Source organism: Cupressus sempervirens, chromosome 1, assembly GCF_028749045.1.
Source record: "Cupressus sempervirens isolate cs-2001-9-10 chromosome 1, ASM2874904v1, whole genome shotgun sequence".
Classification (NCBI taxonomy): domain Eukaryota; kingdom Viridiplantae; phylum Streptophyta; class Pinopsida; order Cupressales; family Cupressaceae; genus Cupressus; species Cupressus sempervirens.
In genome coordinates, this window is record NC_143118.1 from 540,890,283 (window position 1) to 540,907,451 (window position 17,169).

Consider the following 17,169-nt stretch of genomic DNA (forward strand, 5'->3'; position numbering starts at 1 on the left):
CTCTTGTTCACACTTTTTCTTTGTTGCTGAAAGATTCTTAGCAGGTCCATTTTATGATGCTTAAAGAGTATTAAAGAAGTCGAGTAATATGATATCAATGCAAATATCGTGTCTAGAGGTTTCGTGCCAATGATCAATGAGAGGAACCAATTATTTGGCATTTTCCTTCCTCTGCTTATATTTCTTATGATAACTATGGGAGTGTATTTTTCTTGCACTAAAGGGCTTTATTGAATGCTTCCAAAGATAAATATGCCACGATCATGTGTTGAAAGGTGATTAACCATAATTGCTTCTTACCACTGGGAGGGAATGAAATATAGGTGAATACCAATTGACAGAGTTCAATTTTCATTTCGATGATACCATTCTTCAACATATTATATAAAGCTCCTTCTCTGGGATCAATTCCTCACTTACACTAATACAAAACCTTAATAGATATTATTGTCACCATTTCATTGAGTATCAAGTTGCTCGCTTTTTCGTTCGTTTCCTTGTTTCCGTACCAAGTATCTGCAGACAGTAATGTGTTGTTTCATTCTATTTTCTGAGAGTATCTAACATGTTGATGTCTTCTTCCATGGTTCATTGAATATCCTAGACATTTGTTTGCTCAAAGTTATCGTTCGCTGTTGGGTGGAGTCACTTCCAAACTGATACGAATGCCTTATTGTGTCATTGGCAATATTATTGAATCCAGCATTCAATTCCTTACTGACTCTATCCTCTATGTAGACAACGATTCCATTTAGTCTTCTTTGCTTAACTTGAAATAGCAACTTATGTTTGGTTGTTAAGTTCCAAACGAACTAGGCAACGAATAGACCAAAAACACCTGTATGGTTTCGTTGTTTGAATTTTCCGCTTCATTTACTTTCGTCTTATATATGTCATTAAAGAATCACATAATCAAAATCGCCGAAATCATTCTTAAATCATACTTCGTTTTTATTGATACCTATCCTTCATAATCTTTCCTTGTATACATCTTTTGTTGTGGATATAATACTCTATAGATTTCACCTCATGTCTGTTCGTATTCATGATAGTACTTGTAGCAACCACAAAATCCGTTCTCAAATTACAAAGATATTGAGCAATTCTCAAAACTTACACAAAGTCAACATAGCCTACTCCAAGCCTCTATTGATCAAAACTTATTGACAGTTCCAATTATCCATATTTATTTATGAATTTGCAAATGCTCAGTCCATCCCTCACAAACGTCTATGATATAAGGAGATACATGATATTTTTAATTGTAATGAAAAGTTCATGTATAACAAGTTGCTTCCTTACATTTGCAGTTTGGCTCTGATATCATGTTGAGTTTATAATTTCTGCAAATGTAATTACGCTGCCATTGTCATTGGTATTTTTCCAATTGCAGATTTGAATGTTAAACAAATATTCATAGAAGAGACACGGCTCGTGAAGGAACATGTCTCTTTGATAATTTATAAATTAATCATAAATTAAACAATATTAATATAACATATATATAGCATATAATATGTATAATATACATAAATATATATATTAGTGCTTGTCTTATTTATGATTAACCAATGACCATAGAGAGATTATCTCTAGATCAATTGAATCCGACACAAGCTACAACCTTAACACGGAGCGCTCCTTGCCCATGGTTTCTCCTGCATCGATTCCAACATGCTTTAGATTCATACTACGGGTGAATCAGCTTTGGTGGTCAAAATTATGATGATGCATTTAGGTTATCAGGAAGCTCAGGGCTACTATAGAATTGTTGATGTTTTATTTTGCCATAAAAACTCCAAATCATGACTCAACAAGGTTGGCGAAGTTATTCGACCTCACAGTCTGCACTTCCATCGTTTATTTACTGACTCATTATAAGAAGTTTGCCATCTACTGGCATCACATATATCGCTGTTGCTTGGAGAATTCAATCTCACAATGATTGTCTATGCCTTTATATTGGTGCAGAGTACATCTGTTTTCTTAGGTGTTGTTATTGTTTAAGCCTTGAGAATAGAGTGGAGTCCTGAGATTGTTATGTCATTTCCATAAGCTTTTCTTGCCCAGATGATATCCATTGCTGCTATACTCCTTACTATCCATATGCTTGACTCCTCTTGTTACAATGTATTTCAAATTGTGTAGTCAAATTGTCTTGTTACGCTGCTTCAGATCATTATTGCTCCTCATGCATCAGAAATGTTGACTATCTTATCCAGCCTGTTCACTGTGTACTCTCTAAAAAAATTTACAGATGAATTGTAATCACTGTGGTTACATTTTATGCTTGTATCCTGTTTATCTTTATCTATTATATATCAGAGCACTCGTTTCTAATTTTCTGTTTAGATGTCTAAAGGTTCGGCCTGAGTTCCCTTTATTTTCTTTATCAGAATTAGTTCTTCCATTCGCTAAATGAATTCTCTATTGATGCATCCTCAAAATCATACTTGATCTTCTTACACCACTAGTCTCAAAGTTATGAATTGAACACTAGAAGTCTCGTGTTCAAGTTCCTCTTGTTTAAACGCATCAACACCATGTATGTAATTTCCTTTTTCCAGATCTTTAGAGGATACAGTGTAAGGACAATCTCCAAATGTTCCAGATACACTGGACTCACTAGATTGAAGGCTATCATTACAGATATCAGTTATAGCATTAGAACACTCTAGTTTAGCGTCTTTTATAGGCTCAAAAATATCACTGCTTTCTGCAATTTTCTTCTCCATTATGTTGAGACTCTTTGGAGTAACAACCATCAAGGCCAACTAAATCTGCATTGGGTTCTCGCTCTATTGGTTTACACTCATCAAGGCTGACTTTGGAAGTTTCTGAACGTGAATATTCTAACATCATTTCATAAATGGAGGTCGTAATTTTCGTGAAAATTAGGGCTCCGTCACCACCCTCTGCGAGTAGGTATGGTGGATCCACCATCTACGAGTACACATGGTGGAGATGCATTCTTCTCTAGGAGAAGCTTGAAGTGAAAGCCCTTGCTCAACCATCTGCAAGTAGCTATGGTGGATCCAACCTCTGTGAGTAGGCATGGTGGAGATGCATTCTTCTCTAGGAGAAGTTTGAGGTGAAAACCCTTGTTCCATCCTTTGCAAGTAGGTATGGTGGATCCACCCTCTGCAAGTAGGCATGGTGGATGTCATGGAAGAAATCCATGATGTAGCATTTTTGTTTATTCACCCTCTAAGTGTAGCCATGGTGAACATCATCACATTTTTGTAATGAGCCACTCATGTTTCCATTCATGGAAGAGCCATGATGGATCCACCCTCTGGGAGTAGCCAAGATGGTTCACTATGTAACTCGGATATTGAAGGAATTCTCCCTAGCTAAGACGGAGCATTGATTTATAGCTAGGTTGGATCCCTTCTAGGGCAAACCTAGCACACCTAATGGTTAATTAGCCTATCGGCCTTAGCCATGTTGCTAATGAACTTTGTCATTTCAATCCTTAATTGGGTATGGTGAATCCAACCTCTATGAGTAGGCATGGTGGAGATGCATTCTTCTCTAGGAGAAGTCTGAAGTGAAATCCCTTGCTCCATCCTTTGTGAGTAGGCATGGTGAATCCACCCTTTGCGAGTGGGCATGGTGGATGTCATGGAAGAAATTCCACAATGTAGCACTTTTGTTTATTCGTCCTCTAGGAGTAGCCATGGGGAATGTCATCACATTTTTGTGATGAGCCACTTGTGTTTCCATTCATGGAAGGACCATGATGGTTCCACCCTCCGGGAGTACCCATGATGGTTATCACTATGTAACTTGGATATTGAAGAAATCCTCCCTAGCTAAGAGTGAGTGTTGATGTATAGCTAGGTCAGATCCCTTCTAGGCCCGACCTAGTACACCTAATGGCTAATTAGCTGGTCTGCCTTAGCCATGTTGCTAATGAACTCTGTCATTTCAATCCTTAATTAGGTTTGGCCCTATTTGAGCGATTCATGTAACTTGTAAATATGTAAGTGGGCAAGACCTATTATATTGGCCAAGACCTATATGAATATAACTTGTAACTAATATGTTTGATCCTATTCTAGGTACAAAAACTATAAGGCTGACTGGAGGTCTTTAGGAGGTGTTGACTCAGATATATGCAATGTCATTCTTGCATCAATAGTAATGAATTTTGCAATGCACAAAATATGTAGTGTACACGAGGGTGATGATAAGAGCTTATCATCTATGGTTGTGAAGACAAAAGATATGATGGTTTACCTATGGTTAATGAGCACTACCACAAATTTAACATAAGTTACAAAACTGATGTGCGTACTGATGGTTCTTCCAGAGGAAATCTCAGGCATGCTGGAGTTGGAGGAGTTGGCAGGAATAGTGCAGGCAATATAATTTTCCTCTTTTTCACGTATATGGGTCAGCATTCTAATAATTATATGGAAGCATGGCTGTTCTGTCTGCATTAGAAAGAGGTTGCATTCTTGGATGGCAGAAGACTATCTGAGTCTGATTCCCAAGTGGTTGTTGACATGCTGAATTGGCAGAGAATGGATGAGGCTGATTGGCATTTGACTGCTGTGGCCAGGCAGATCCTTTGGTTGAGAGACTCCTTGGAGTTAGTCTCTTTCTGTTATGCCCCTCAGGAATTGAAAAAGGTTGCTGATTGTTTGGCAAGTGGGCTTCTAAGAGATTGAATGGTTGGAAGGTGTGCAACTGGTGGCAATTACCAACAGATTATTTCAAACTTTGGAGGAGATTGTTAGGGAAGACATGAGGTGTTAATTGATCTTTTTTGGGCCAGCCCCTTTTTAGACTTCTTGTTCTGTTCTGTGATGTTATTGCAGTTTCAATAACTAAATTACCCCTCTTTTCAAAAAAAATTACAAACTATGGTATAAATTAATTTCATTTTTACCTTTTCGTTCTAAGGTAACTACTAAATTCTTGTAGAAAGCATTTGATTCTGAGATAGTAGGACTTCTTGATGTCATATAACGCAGTATATTTCTACTGGCTAAGTCTCAAGATTGGTGTAGAAGTTTATATATGAGCATGTATTGCTTGTCAGACATACCTGCAAATGAAAAAAGGGGCTCACATGTACTCTTCCTGTTCAGGAAGATTCTTAAGAATTAGTTTCAATGCACTGCCCAGCATGATTAACAGTTACAAAGCAGGCGTGGCAGTCTGCTGCAAGGGTGCACCCATATTCCATGATGGCAATTGGCAACATTACCCCTTGTGATCAGACAGATTCAATGTGAGATATTGCTGATCTTTGGTGGGTATTTCAGTTTTCCAACATCTGGTGACCTTAAAGTAGGATTTCTTGATTATTTCATCCAACCTTGCCACATTGGCATGATTGACAACCACAAAGCAGGCGTGGCAGTCTGTTGCAAGGGTGCACCCATATTCCATGATGTCAATTGGCAACATTACCCCTTGTGATCAGACAGATTCAATGTAAGATATTGCTGATCTCCTTTTGTGGGTATTTCAGTTTTCCAACATCTGGTGACCTTAAAGTAGGATTTCTTGATTATTTCATCCAACCTTGCCACATTGCAGGGTGTTAGATACCCAGTTGGACGGGTATAAGGCATTTATCCAGTAAAAGAATTGTTAGGAGAGTACCAAACTACAATTTTTATTTTATTTTTGAGCATATACATGGGAAATCAAAATGTCTAGAAGATATCATGAAAGAGCACTCGCTGAGGGAAGGCCAATCTCTCCTAACTTTTCTTTCCTCTTGTTTCCTTGATATCATCCAATGAAATCATTATGCAAAAATGTCTATTATTTAATAAATTAATATTACCCATAGAGAATGGCAATGCTCGAATGCATTTACATTTAAGAATATGTTCTCCATTGTTACTTCAGGGAATAGACCATAAAACCAAAGTATTCAAACAGGGGGAAAACAAATACCTGACACACACCATTCTGACAGTTTTTTCTAAACCTTAAAGATGCAATAATTCCTTCAAACATATGTGAAATATATTGTGCAGGCAGAAAGCACAAGAAACATGGGCAAACAACCTAGAACAACAATCAGATGAAGAATAGGTTCACTAAATTATTTTTCTTAGCACAAATATAAATATAAAACGAACATTATATGATTAATCTTGTCATCTCAACAAGAAACATGACATTACACAACACCCCAAAGTTTGCAGGGTTTCATTATACAACATTAACCATCATGCAAAGGATGATAGTGCCTATTTCCGTGAACCCAACAATAAAAACTAATTATTCTGGATTCCATTTACAGGAAAAAAGAAGATCATTTTGGCTTTTCACTTACAAATATAAAGCATCCACTAAATATCTCACACAAAAGTTTCAAAAACAAAATCAAGTTTTATCCTCATACATATTGATGGTTCTAGGTGATAATGAAATGCATGGACACAATTATGGGGACTACCAAAACATTCAAGGTTGAAATGGCAAAACACATGCATTCACAAAACTAAAGAAAATTTCATCCCAAAATATTATATGGAAATGTTTAATATCAAAGTTTTATTCAGCAATTCAGAATACCTCTTCTTTTAGATCATCCATATTTCCAGAAACGGGAGAAAAATCTTCTAGCTCAGCAGCTTTCTCCCGAGCAAGAGCAACAACACTTTCAGGAAACTTGGCAAATTCGGCAACATGAATCCCAAAACTCTGGTCACATGGTCCTTCCTCTACCTATAAGAAAACATGGTAAAAAGAGCTAGAACAAATTTACAACTGCCAATGTTACATAACCAAATTTAATTTTTTTACAGAAAATGCACATGAATATCTAGTGCCTTGAGTTGACGACATTTAATATTTACAAGATACATAAAACCTATTATTCCACCATTTCATTCATTCTAAATTTTCCTAATTGAACTTCGATTTAAGAAAATTTAATTAATTTTGTCACAAGTCAAGGGCATGTGAAGAATCATGGTTATTGAAGGTACTATATATAAGAGATACCAATCAAGGAGAATAAACCACCATAAGAAGAATACATATTTTAATATATGATTATTACTCCTTTGGAGCACAGAACAGTAATTCATGTAACTGAAGGATGAAACCCCTTGTGCTAAAATCTGAAGGACACAAGAGTGATTTCACATGGAAATCACCATTGTGTTACATTGATTGATCTTCGACTGGACATAATTAAAGTTCAGTAACATTCCTTGTTTATGCACAAATATGATTGCCACCTTTAAAATGAATTTGATTAATTATCAAAAATATCAATTGGAAAAAGCATAGCTTCCAGTGTATAGATTATTGTGTAGAACTTCAAGGAATTAGACTTGGCTAGATATTACAAAATGTTCCATACATCACAATAAGAATTCAAATCAAACAAATGGTAAAAAGAGCTAGAACAAATTTAAAACTGCCAATGTTACATAACCAAATTTAATTTTTTTACAGAAAATGCACATGAATATCTAGTGCCTTGAGTTGAGGACATTTAATATTTAAAAATATATAAAACCCACTCTTCCACCATTTCATTCATTCTAAATTTTGCTAATTGAACTTTGATTTAAGAAAATTTAATTAATTTTGTCACAAGTCAAGGGCAAGTGAAAAATCATGACCGTTGAAGGTAATATATATAATAAACCACCATACGAAGAATACATATTTTAATATTATTTCTCCTTTGGAACACACAACAGTAATTCATTTAACTTAAGGATGAAACCCTTGTGCCAAAATCTGATGGACATGAGTGATTTCACATAAAAATCACCATTGTGTTACGTTGATTGATCTTCTACTGGATATTATTGAAGTTCACTAACATTCCTTGTTTATCCACAAATATAATTACTATCTTTAAAATGAATTTGATTAACTATCAAAAATATCAATTGGAAAAAGCATACCTTCCAATGTATAAATTATTGTATAGAACTTCAAAAATTAAAATTTACCTAGATATTACAAAATGTTCCCTACGGCACAATAAGAATTCAAATCAAACAATACAGTTCTGCCCCTCAACTACATCCAATATCATGATAGGATAGGCACAAAGGGCACCACACTCAACCCAACTAATATCTCTGCTCCCAAACCCTTCACAAGGGATTCTGCCACGAGAGTGTTCCTGATGCAAGAGCATCCTGGGTTGACATGTTATCCTGCTCATTTATGTTCATTCTGCCAGTTGTTGCCGAGTTTCAGTCATTACCGAGTTGCAGCAATTGTCGAGTGCCAATAATTTTGTAGTTTAAGCCGAGTTGAGGTTATCCCATGTCATGTTAACACTCAGGTTTGCATGTTATCCCATCTCACTCCGCAAGGTTTGCATGTTATTTCATCTCACTCTGCAATGTGTGCGGAGTTCCACAATGTGTGTCGCACTCTTCTCCATGTGCCAAGCTACCTAGTGCATGCCGAGTTACTCTTCATATGCCGAGTTTTCCTGTTTATGCCGAGCGTTAGCATTTTGGACGTGATTTCTGCTATGAGCCAACTTGCGGGATTTATTTCGATCGTGACATTTATGATAAGATCTCTTCTTGGGATGTGTCCAGATTGTTGTTGGGTTGGCCTCTCTATTATGTAATGATCTAAACTGTTCAGTAAGCCATTTTGGCAAGTATAAATAGAGTGTTTGGGCTTAGAGTTAGGGCTGTTTTGGTAGAGTTTTTAGAGATTTTTGATAGATCGATTTGGAGCAAAGCTGGAAAGTGCGAATTTGAAGCTAGATCTTAGATCTTGAATGTATTGTGTCTGGCCATAATCCAGAAGGCCTTACAGCTGGGCATGTATGTTGTTCATTGGATGAATCAATAAAGAATATTGTTCTCTCTCTCTTTGTGGTGTTGTTCTCTTTGTGTGTTTGCTTTCGTTGTGTTGACTTTGCAAGGTTGGTTTGGATTGTTGGGTGTGCCTTTGGCCCTAGTTATTCCTTGCCCTCCTTGCGTCAGGTGGTATCAGAGCGCAGTTGTTCCTGAGTGTGCAAGCAGATCGCCGAAGTGTGAGGCAGTTTGTTCCAGGACTTCGGATTGTGTAGAACCCTGTTTCAGATTTGGTTGAAGGGTTACAGATCTGCAGAGTTGACCTATAACTTGGAGAGGGTTACGATCTTGCAAGAACCTGATTTGTTCATGGCAGAGGAAATGTCGATAATGTCGTGTTAGATGCATTGAGACAAATTACAGCCAAATTAGATGTTGTGGAGATAGCCCAAAGGAGAGGAGCGCATCTTGAGGATGTGAGTGATGATGAAGTGGTAGCACCAAACCCTAATTTGGAACCGAAAGAAGATCAAGATGAGGAAAGATTGCTAAGAGTATTATCCAAGGCACATTCAAAGCTTGTTGTAGAAGTTGTTCCTTATGATGGAAAGTTAGACACCAATGTTGTGTTGGATTAAATCTCTGATATGGATAAGTTCTTTAAGTATGAAAAAGCTCGTGATAATAGGAAGGTGAAGATTGCAGTTACTAGATTGAAAGGTCATGCTTCACTATGGTGGGAGCATTTGCAAACTGATAGACAAAAAGGAGAGGAAAGGAAAAGATCAAAACTTGGCCGAAAATGGTAAACAAGGTAAAGAACAAATTCCTTCCTGCTGATTACCAAGTTAGCTTGTTGAGAAAGATGCAAAATTTGAGACAAAAGGACATGACTGTGAAAGGGTATACTAAGGAATTCTACAGATTGGACATCAGATCTAGACATGTGGATGATAATGTTGAAAAAATTGCAAGATACATAAATGAATTGAGCTCTGGAATTCAAGATGAAATAAGTTTTGTGAAATTGGAAAGTGTGGAAGAAACATATCAATATGCCTTGAAAGTTGAGGAGATCTTGACAAAGAAGCATGAACAAACACAAAGAGGTAGAGGTGGTAGATTCTAAAGAGGCAAAGGTGGATCTTATGGTGAAGGTGGAAGATCTGACAGTTTTGTGCAAGATAAAGGCAAATCTGAATAGAAGAATGATGACAAAGACAAGACCGAGTGGAAAGGTGGTACTTCATACCGAAGAGCTACTGGTTCTTACCAAGGAAGAGGTAATTCTTACTCTAGAGGTGGTTTTCGTGGTAATTGTTTCAGATGTGGTAAAGAAGGGCATAGATCTTTTGAATATAGATCCTCTAAAAGTGGGCAAGGTAATAGAAATGTTGTGACTCAAGGAGACGTTGAGAGTTCACCTAGTGGACTTGAGGCTGGAGAAAATCTGATGGTGAGAAGAACCTTATGTAATAAGGGAAGTGATGAGGAACATGTCCTTAGAAGAAGTCTTTTCAAGACCAGACGAAAAATGGCTGGAAAATGCTGCAAGGTGATCATTGATAGTGGAAGTTCTACAAATTTGCCATCAGAAGAGCTGGTTACAAAGTTGCAGTTGCAAAGGCTAAAGCATCCCAAACCCTATCATGTTTCATGGATCAAAGATGAGCATAAGATATTGGTAAGTGAACAATGTGTTGTGAAGTTCAAGATTGAAAATTATTTTGATGATATTCTGTGTGATATTATGCCTATAGATTGTTGTCATATTTTGTTGGGTATACCTTGGCAATATGATAGATATATTGTACATGATGGAAAATTGAATCAATATGCTCTTTGGGTGAATGGGAAGAAGCAAATATTGTTGCCTTTGATTGAAAGTCCAAATGAGGTTAATTGTACTGCAATAAAAGTTTGCATGGTTAATAGAAAGCAATTTGAAAAGGAAGTAAAGAAGAATCAAGTTGCTATAGATCCTAGAGGACCGCGTGTTGGTAGTAATGACCGAGCAACAGAAGCTAGTAATGACCAAGTAACAGCAGATAGTGGTAGCCGAGTACCAGTAGAAATTACAAAATTGTTGAACGAGTATAAGGATATTGTTGTTGAGGATATTCCTGATGGTTTACAGCCAATAAGAATTATAAGTCATTGTATGGATCCGATTCCTGGAGCTAGTTTGCCGAACAAAGCACCCTATAGGTTGACATCTACAGGGAATGAAGAACTTATTAGACAAGTGCATGAATTGCTACAGAAGGGTTTAATCAAAGAAAGTTTGAGTCCATGTGTTGTACCTGTTGTATTAGCGCCTAAAAAAGATGGAGAATGGAGAATGTGTATTGATTCCAGAGCTATTAACAAGATCACAGTGAAATATAGGTTTCTTATGCTGAGGATGGATGACATAATGGACTAGTTGAGTGGAGCAACATATTTTACCAAGACGGATTTGAAGAGTGGCTATCATCATATCAAAATCACAGAAGGTGATGAATGGAAGACTGCTTTCAAGACAAAAGATGGTTTGCATGAATGGTTGGTAATGCCTTTTGGTTTGACTAATGCACCTAGTACTTTCATGAGGTTGACGAATGAAGTTCTGAAAAAAAAATTGGGTAAGTTTGTGATTGTTTATTTGGATGATACTCTAATATTCAGCAAGACTAAGGAAGAACATCTTGAGCATGTTAGACAAGTATTGCAGAGATTGAAAGAGAAAAAGTTGATGATTAATCTGAAAAAGTGTTTTTTTTATGCAAAAAGAGATTGTGTATTTGGGATTTGTGATTTCAGCTGATGGTTTGAGAATGGATCCTGAGAAGGTTAAAGCAATCTTGGAATGGCCTACACCTGAGAATGTGGGTGAGGTAAGATCATTTCATGGTTTGGCTAGTTTTTACAGAAAGTTTATAAAGAATTTCAGTGTTGTTTGTAATGCTATGACTGAGACAATGAGAGGAGATAAAAAAGAATTCAAGTGGACACATGGAGCTAATAAGAGTTTTGAGACTTTGAAACAAAAAGGTTGTTGAGTTACCTGTATTGGCTTTGCCTGACTTCAATAAGGTATTTCAAGTTGAATGTGATGCAAGTGGTAGTGCAATAGGAGTTGTATTAAGTCAAGAAGGTAAACCTATTGCTTTCTTTAGTGAGAAGTTGAATGATGCTAAAAGGAAGTATTCTATGTATGCTCAAGAGTTTTATATTATTGTTCAAGCATTGAAGAAGTGGAGACACTATTTGATTCCTAAGGAGTTGTTGTATACTAATCATAAAGCTTTACAGTACTTGGGAAGTCAACATAAATTGAATCAAAGACATATGAAATGGATTGAGTATTTACAAAGTTTTACATTTGTGATTAAGCATAAAAGTGGAGTTACTAACAGAGTTGCTGACACATTGAGTAGAAAACGTTCTTTGTCGACTGAAATGAAGGTTGAAGTTCTTGGTTTTAATGAAATGAAAAAGTTGTTGTATGATGTTGATCCTAATTTTTCTGAGGCGTGGAGAGAGTGCAGAGCACCAAATCTAACAAATCACATCAGTAAGTATGATGAATATTTCATTCATGAAGGTATGTTATTCAAAGGTATTTAGTTGTCTATTCCTAGAAGTTCTATGAGGTTGAATCTGATTAAGGAAAAGCACAATGGTGGATTGCGTGGACATTTTGGATTTGATAAGACATTGAGTTTGCTGAAAGAGAAGTATTATTGGCCACAGATGTATAATGATGTTCAGAAATTTGGAAGAGTTGTGGAGTTTGTCAAATTGCAAAAGGAGTAACTTAGAATACTGGATTGTATACACCTATTTTTATTACTAAGAAACCTTGAAGTGACATTAGTATGGATTTTGTTCTTGAATTGCCTAAAACAGCAAAGGGGTATGATTCTATATTTGTTGTTGTGGATAGATTTTCTAAAATGGCTCATTTTATACCATGTCTTCTGATGCTGAGCATGTTGCTGAACTTTTTCTTCAAAGAGATTGTTAGATTGCATGGATTACCAAAAAGTATTATTTCTGACAGATACTGTAAGTTTGTTGGATATTTTTTGGAGAACTTTGTGGAAGAAGATGGGTACTGAGTTGAAATTTAGTTCTACATTACATCCGCAGACTAATGGACAGACACAGGTTGTGAATAGAAGCTTGGGTAATTTTGTTGAGATGCTTAGTTGGAGACGAGACACATAATTGGGAGATGGTATTGGCACAAGCTGAGTTTGCATATAATAATTCTATGAATAAGAGTACAGGGAAGACACCTTTTGAAATTGTTATTAGAATGAACCCTAGAGGAGTATCAAATTTGAGGGATGTTGCTGGTGAAGAGAAGAGAAGTACCATAGGAGAAGAATTTGCTGATTTTATGGAGTCTTTGCATAAGGAAGTGAAGCTGAAGTTGGAACAATGTAATCAAAAGTACAAGGAGAATGCTGCTAAGTCTAGAAGACATCATATTTTTGAAGTTGGCGATGAGGTGATGATTCATTTGAAGAAAGGAAGATTTCCTACTGGAACATACAATAAGCTGAAGATGAAGAAGTTTGGACCTTGTAAGATCTTGAAGAAGTTTGACAGTGAAAATGTTTATGAAGTTGAGTTACCTGATGACATGAATATATCTCCTATATTCAATGTTGCTGATCTGTATAAGTATCATGAGTCAGATGATAAAGTTGTTGTACCTAATGATTATCCTAAGAAGCAGATTGAAGAGGTTGAACAAATATTGGATCAAAGTGTTGGTAAAAGCACAAGAGGAAAAGACTACTGTGAATATTTGGTGAAGTGGAAGAACAAACTAGTTGAAGATGCTACATGGATTCTTAGTCTAAGTTGGATTCAGCTCAAGTTGTGACACTTGCATGATTCAGGAGAATCATTTCTTACTACCCTGGTTGTCTGATGCAGGAGCATCCTAGGTTGATGTGTTATCCTGCTCATTTATGTTCATTCTGCCAGTTGTTTGCGAGTTTCAATCATTGCAGAGTTGCAGCAATTGTCAAGTGCCAGTAATTTTGCAGTTTAAGTCGAGTTGAGGTTATCCCACGTCATGTTAACACTCTAGTTCACGTGTTATCCCATCTCACTCTATAGTGTGTGCCGAGCTCTTCTTCATGTGCCAAGTTACCTAGTGTATGCCAAGTGACTCTTCATGTGACGAGTTTTCCTATTTATGCCAAGCGTCAACATTTTGGACATGATTTCTGCATTTTTAATGCGAGCCAACTTACGGGATTTATTTCGATCGTGACATTTATAATAAGATCTTTTCTTGGGATGTGTCCAGACTGTTGTTGGGTCGGCCTCTTTATTATGTAATGATTTAGAATGTTTTGTAAGCCGTTTTGGCAAGTATAAATAGAGTGTTTGGGCTTAGAGTTAGGACAATTTTTGGTAGAGTTTTTAGAAAATTTTAGTAGATCAATTTGGAGCAGAACTGGAAAGTGTGAATTTGAAGCTGGATCTTAGATCTTGAATGTATTGTGTCTAGCCGTAACCGAGAAGGCCTTATAGCTAGGCATGTATGTTGCTCATTAGATGAATCAATAAAGAATATTGTTCTCTCTCTCTATGGTGTTGTTCTCTTTATGTTTGCTTCCATTGTGTTGACTCTGCAAGGTTGGTTTGGAGTGTTGGGTGTGCCTTCGACCCTTGTTAATTTTCTTGCCCTCCTTACGTCAGTTCCCACCCTCAACCCCACCATGAGGACTCCCACTCTACTTTTACAAATAAAATAAAAAAGGTTTTTGGCTCACGTTTTCCATAAGTAAAATCTGTAAAATATTAGTACAAATATGGTACTTATAATCATGTGACATACTCATGAGAATTGAATTCACCTTGATCTGTAAAATAAGTTTACAAATTAATGTTTTCTAACTGTTCAAGAATTTTTTAGAGTTTTTACCAAGTGCCAATTTTTGAAAAAAATTGGCTCTGCTAAGCTTTTGCAAAGTTCAAGTTTTCCAATTATGCTTTCAAGTCATATTAACCTTGTTTTGTCATTTGTGTACACTAATAGACTTCTTTTAATTTTTATGAATGCTTGCTAGTATATGATGATGCAAGTGTCTTGCTTTCGCCCTGAGAGCGTTAAGTTTTTATGCAAGTTCTAACGTACGACAACCCAATAACTTCTCTTTTTTGTATTGTCTTATTACCATTACCCATGTATTTGTCTTGTAAAAATTAAGTATTCTCACACCTATGCGAGAAGTAGCCCCGGAAGGAGATCCTATAGGCAAGCAGACACAAGAGGAGAGTCACTCGACAAAAATCAATTGAATACCACACTTGTCCACAGATAGCACTATCGAGCAGATGGTAGAAGCAATGAAGAAGGCTATGGTTACCCAACAGTCTACACTAGGCCGAGAGACATCGATGGGAGAGGATATGGAGACATTTCTCGCTAATGTAGTGACTCGGGCTCATCGAGTGGTGATCTCTTTGCAGACACATGCGTTGGATTTAGTGGTAAAGGAGTTGGAGCACGTCATGTCCTTCATGAGAGTAGGGTGCTCGGCTACCTTTTCAACCTATTTTGAGGAGCGCAAATGGTCTAGAGTAGAGACTTCAAAGATGCGCCAAGATTGGACCACTACCAAAGAGTCGAGTACGGAGAGTCGCATAGAGGCTCTAACTCAAGAGATAGTTCGAACATATCGAGATGCTTATTATGCCCTTTGGAGGAGCCAGGCAGACCAGGTAGCGGTGGAGAAGGCTCGAGAGGAGTCAACTACCAGGTTAGCAGTAGTAAAGGCGGATCTAGTTGCAAAGAAGGTAGCTCGGGAGTCGAAGAGAGCAACCTAGAAATCCAAGAGGACAACATTTATGGCTTAGTAGGATGAGGCAAGGCAAGAGAAGAGTCAACTACAACAGGAGGCAGCAGAGAACGAAACAGAGCTTGAAGAGATTGCCAAGATGATGCAAACAGCCTTGGAAATTCAGATGGAGGCCGAAGCAAATTTGGAGACTCAGATCAAGCAAGTGCATGAGCTACGAGGAGAACTGAATGAGCTTAGAGCACAAACATCTACCACACCAAGGACGCATCCTTCTTAGTTGTGAACTTTGATGTAATTAGTGGATTAGTTGTTTGAGTCATTTTTTTTGAGTTGTAATGTATAAGTTGTCTCTATTTTTGTCGTCTAGAAACAACTTTACTTTTTGGGGGGGATGATGTTGTCGATAAAAAGTATTATAGCCGACAAGTAGAATTGGTATCCGAAAGGGCACTTGACGATTGAGTAACCCCTTCGGAAAAGTATATGTACATCGTCCGAATAGACTATTGGATCACCATTGTAATTGGAGTTGCATATGTACTTATATGAATGAAGTATTTTTTCTATGTTACATTCTAATCTATTAATGCGATAAGTATTCGTTTACCCTATACGGTAAACAGGGCCTTTAACCCTTTTTGAGTCATCAAACTCTAAACTTGAACCTTAAAGTTCAAGGTTCAAAGTTCAAAATCATTTCAAACACCGAGTCGATCTTGTCATTATCTTTTATCACGTTGCGTTTGTATTGAGTCCTAGTCTTTGAACTTGAACCATCGAACCTAAAAATTCAAGGTTCAAAGTTCACAATTCCATGTTCGCAGCATTATAACCCATCTCACCATGTGTAAACTCTTCCTTTTGTTTTTGGTCACGAATGCTTTCTTCAATGCAATTGAACCATTGAACTTTATTTGTAGCACTTTGAAGTTCAAAGTTTATTAAGTCTAGCGAGTCATTAATGTTGGATGTTGTATATTTGAGTCTTATAGTCTTCAAGGCAAATGAACTTGAACCTTCAAAGCTCTCTTTTCATGATTCACGGTTCAAAGTTCGCAAGTAAAGAGATGACTATTAGAAAACTATAATGTTCCTTTAATGGTCATCTTAGTTAATCTTTAGTTTATTAGCTAGTTTCTATTTCCATCTTTATTTCGCAATTGTTTCTTTTAGAAACATCATCTTTGTAAATCTCCTTTGTTTAATACAAGTACAACAACATTGATTTACCATAACATGGTATCAAAGCAGGTCGATGGGATTTCATAAAATTCAGCAGATATTTTATGGAAAATTCAAGCCTCTTCTAATCTGGATTTGTTTCCAGAAATTTGATTTTCCAATTTTGAGAAATAAAAATCGTTAGAGGTATTTTATGACACTTTTGTGGTTTTCGCTAGAAATCACAAGCTTGATTAAGGGTTTTGATCCTATGATTTCTTGATTGCAACAAAAGTCTCTATTTTTTAGGGTTGCATGTACTTGCATGTTTGTTGCATGTACTTGTGTGTGCTTGCATGTTCTGGTTTACCATGCAAAGTCTCATGTTTTGCCACCCTTAAAAATTCTAGTGGGTTTTCATAATTTTTTTCCTTAAA

At 36.7% G+C, this 17,169-nt stretch overlaps 1 protein-coding gene across 3 annotated transcripts in view; it reads right to left on the bottom strand.

Annotated features, from left to right (window-relative positions):
- Nucleotides 1-17,169, bottom strand: part of MSH2 (MUTS homolog 2) — a 111,864-nt gene that overhangs the window by 21,250 nt on the left and 73,445 nt on the right. For all 3 annotated transcript variants that reach the window (XM_089830103.1, XM_089830100.1, XM_089830108.1), the window contains exon 12: nt 6,547-6,699. In XM_089830103.1, coding sequence (XP_089686229.1) covers nt 6,547-6,699 — 153 coding nt within the window. The remainder of the gene's footprint in view (nt 1-6,546; nt 6,700-17,169) is intronic.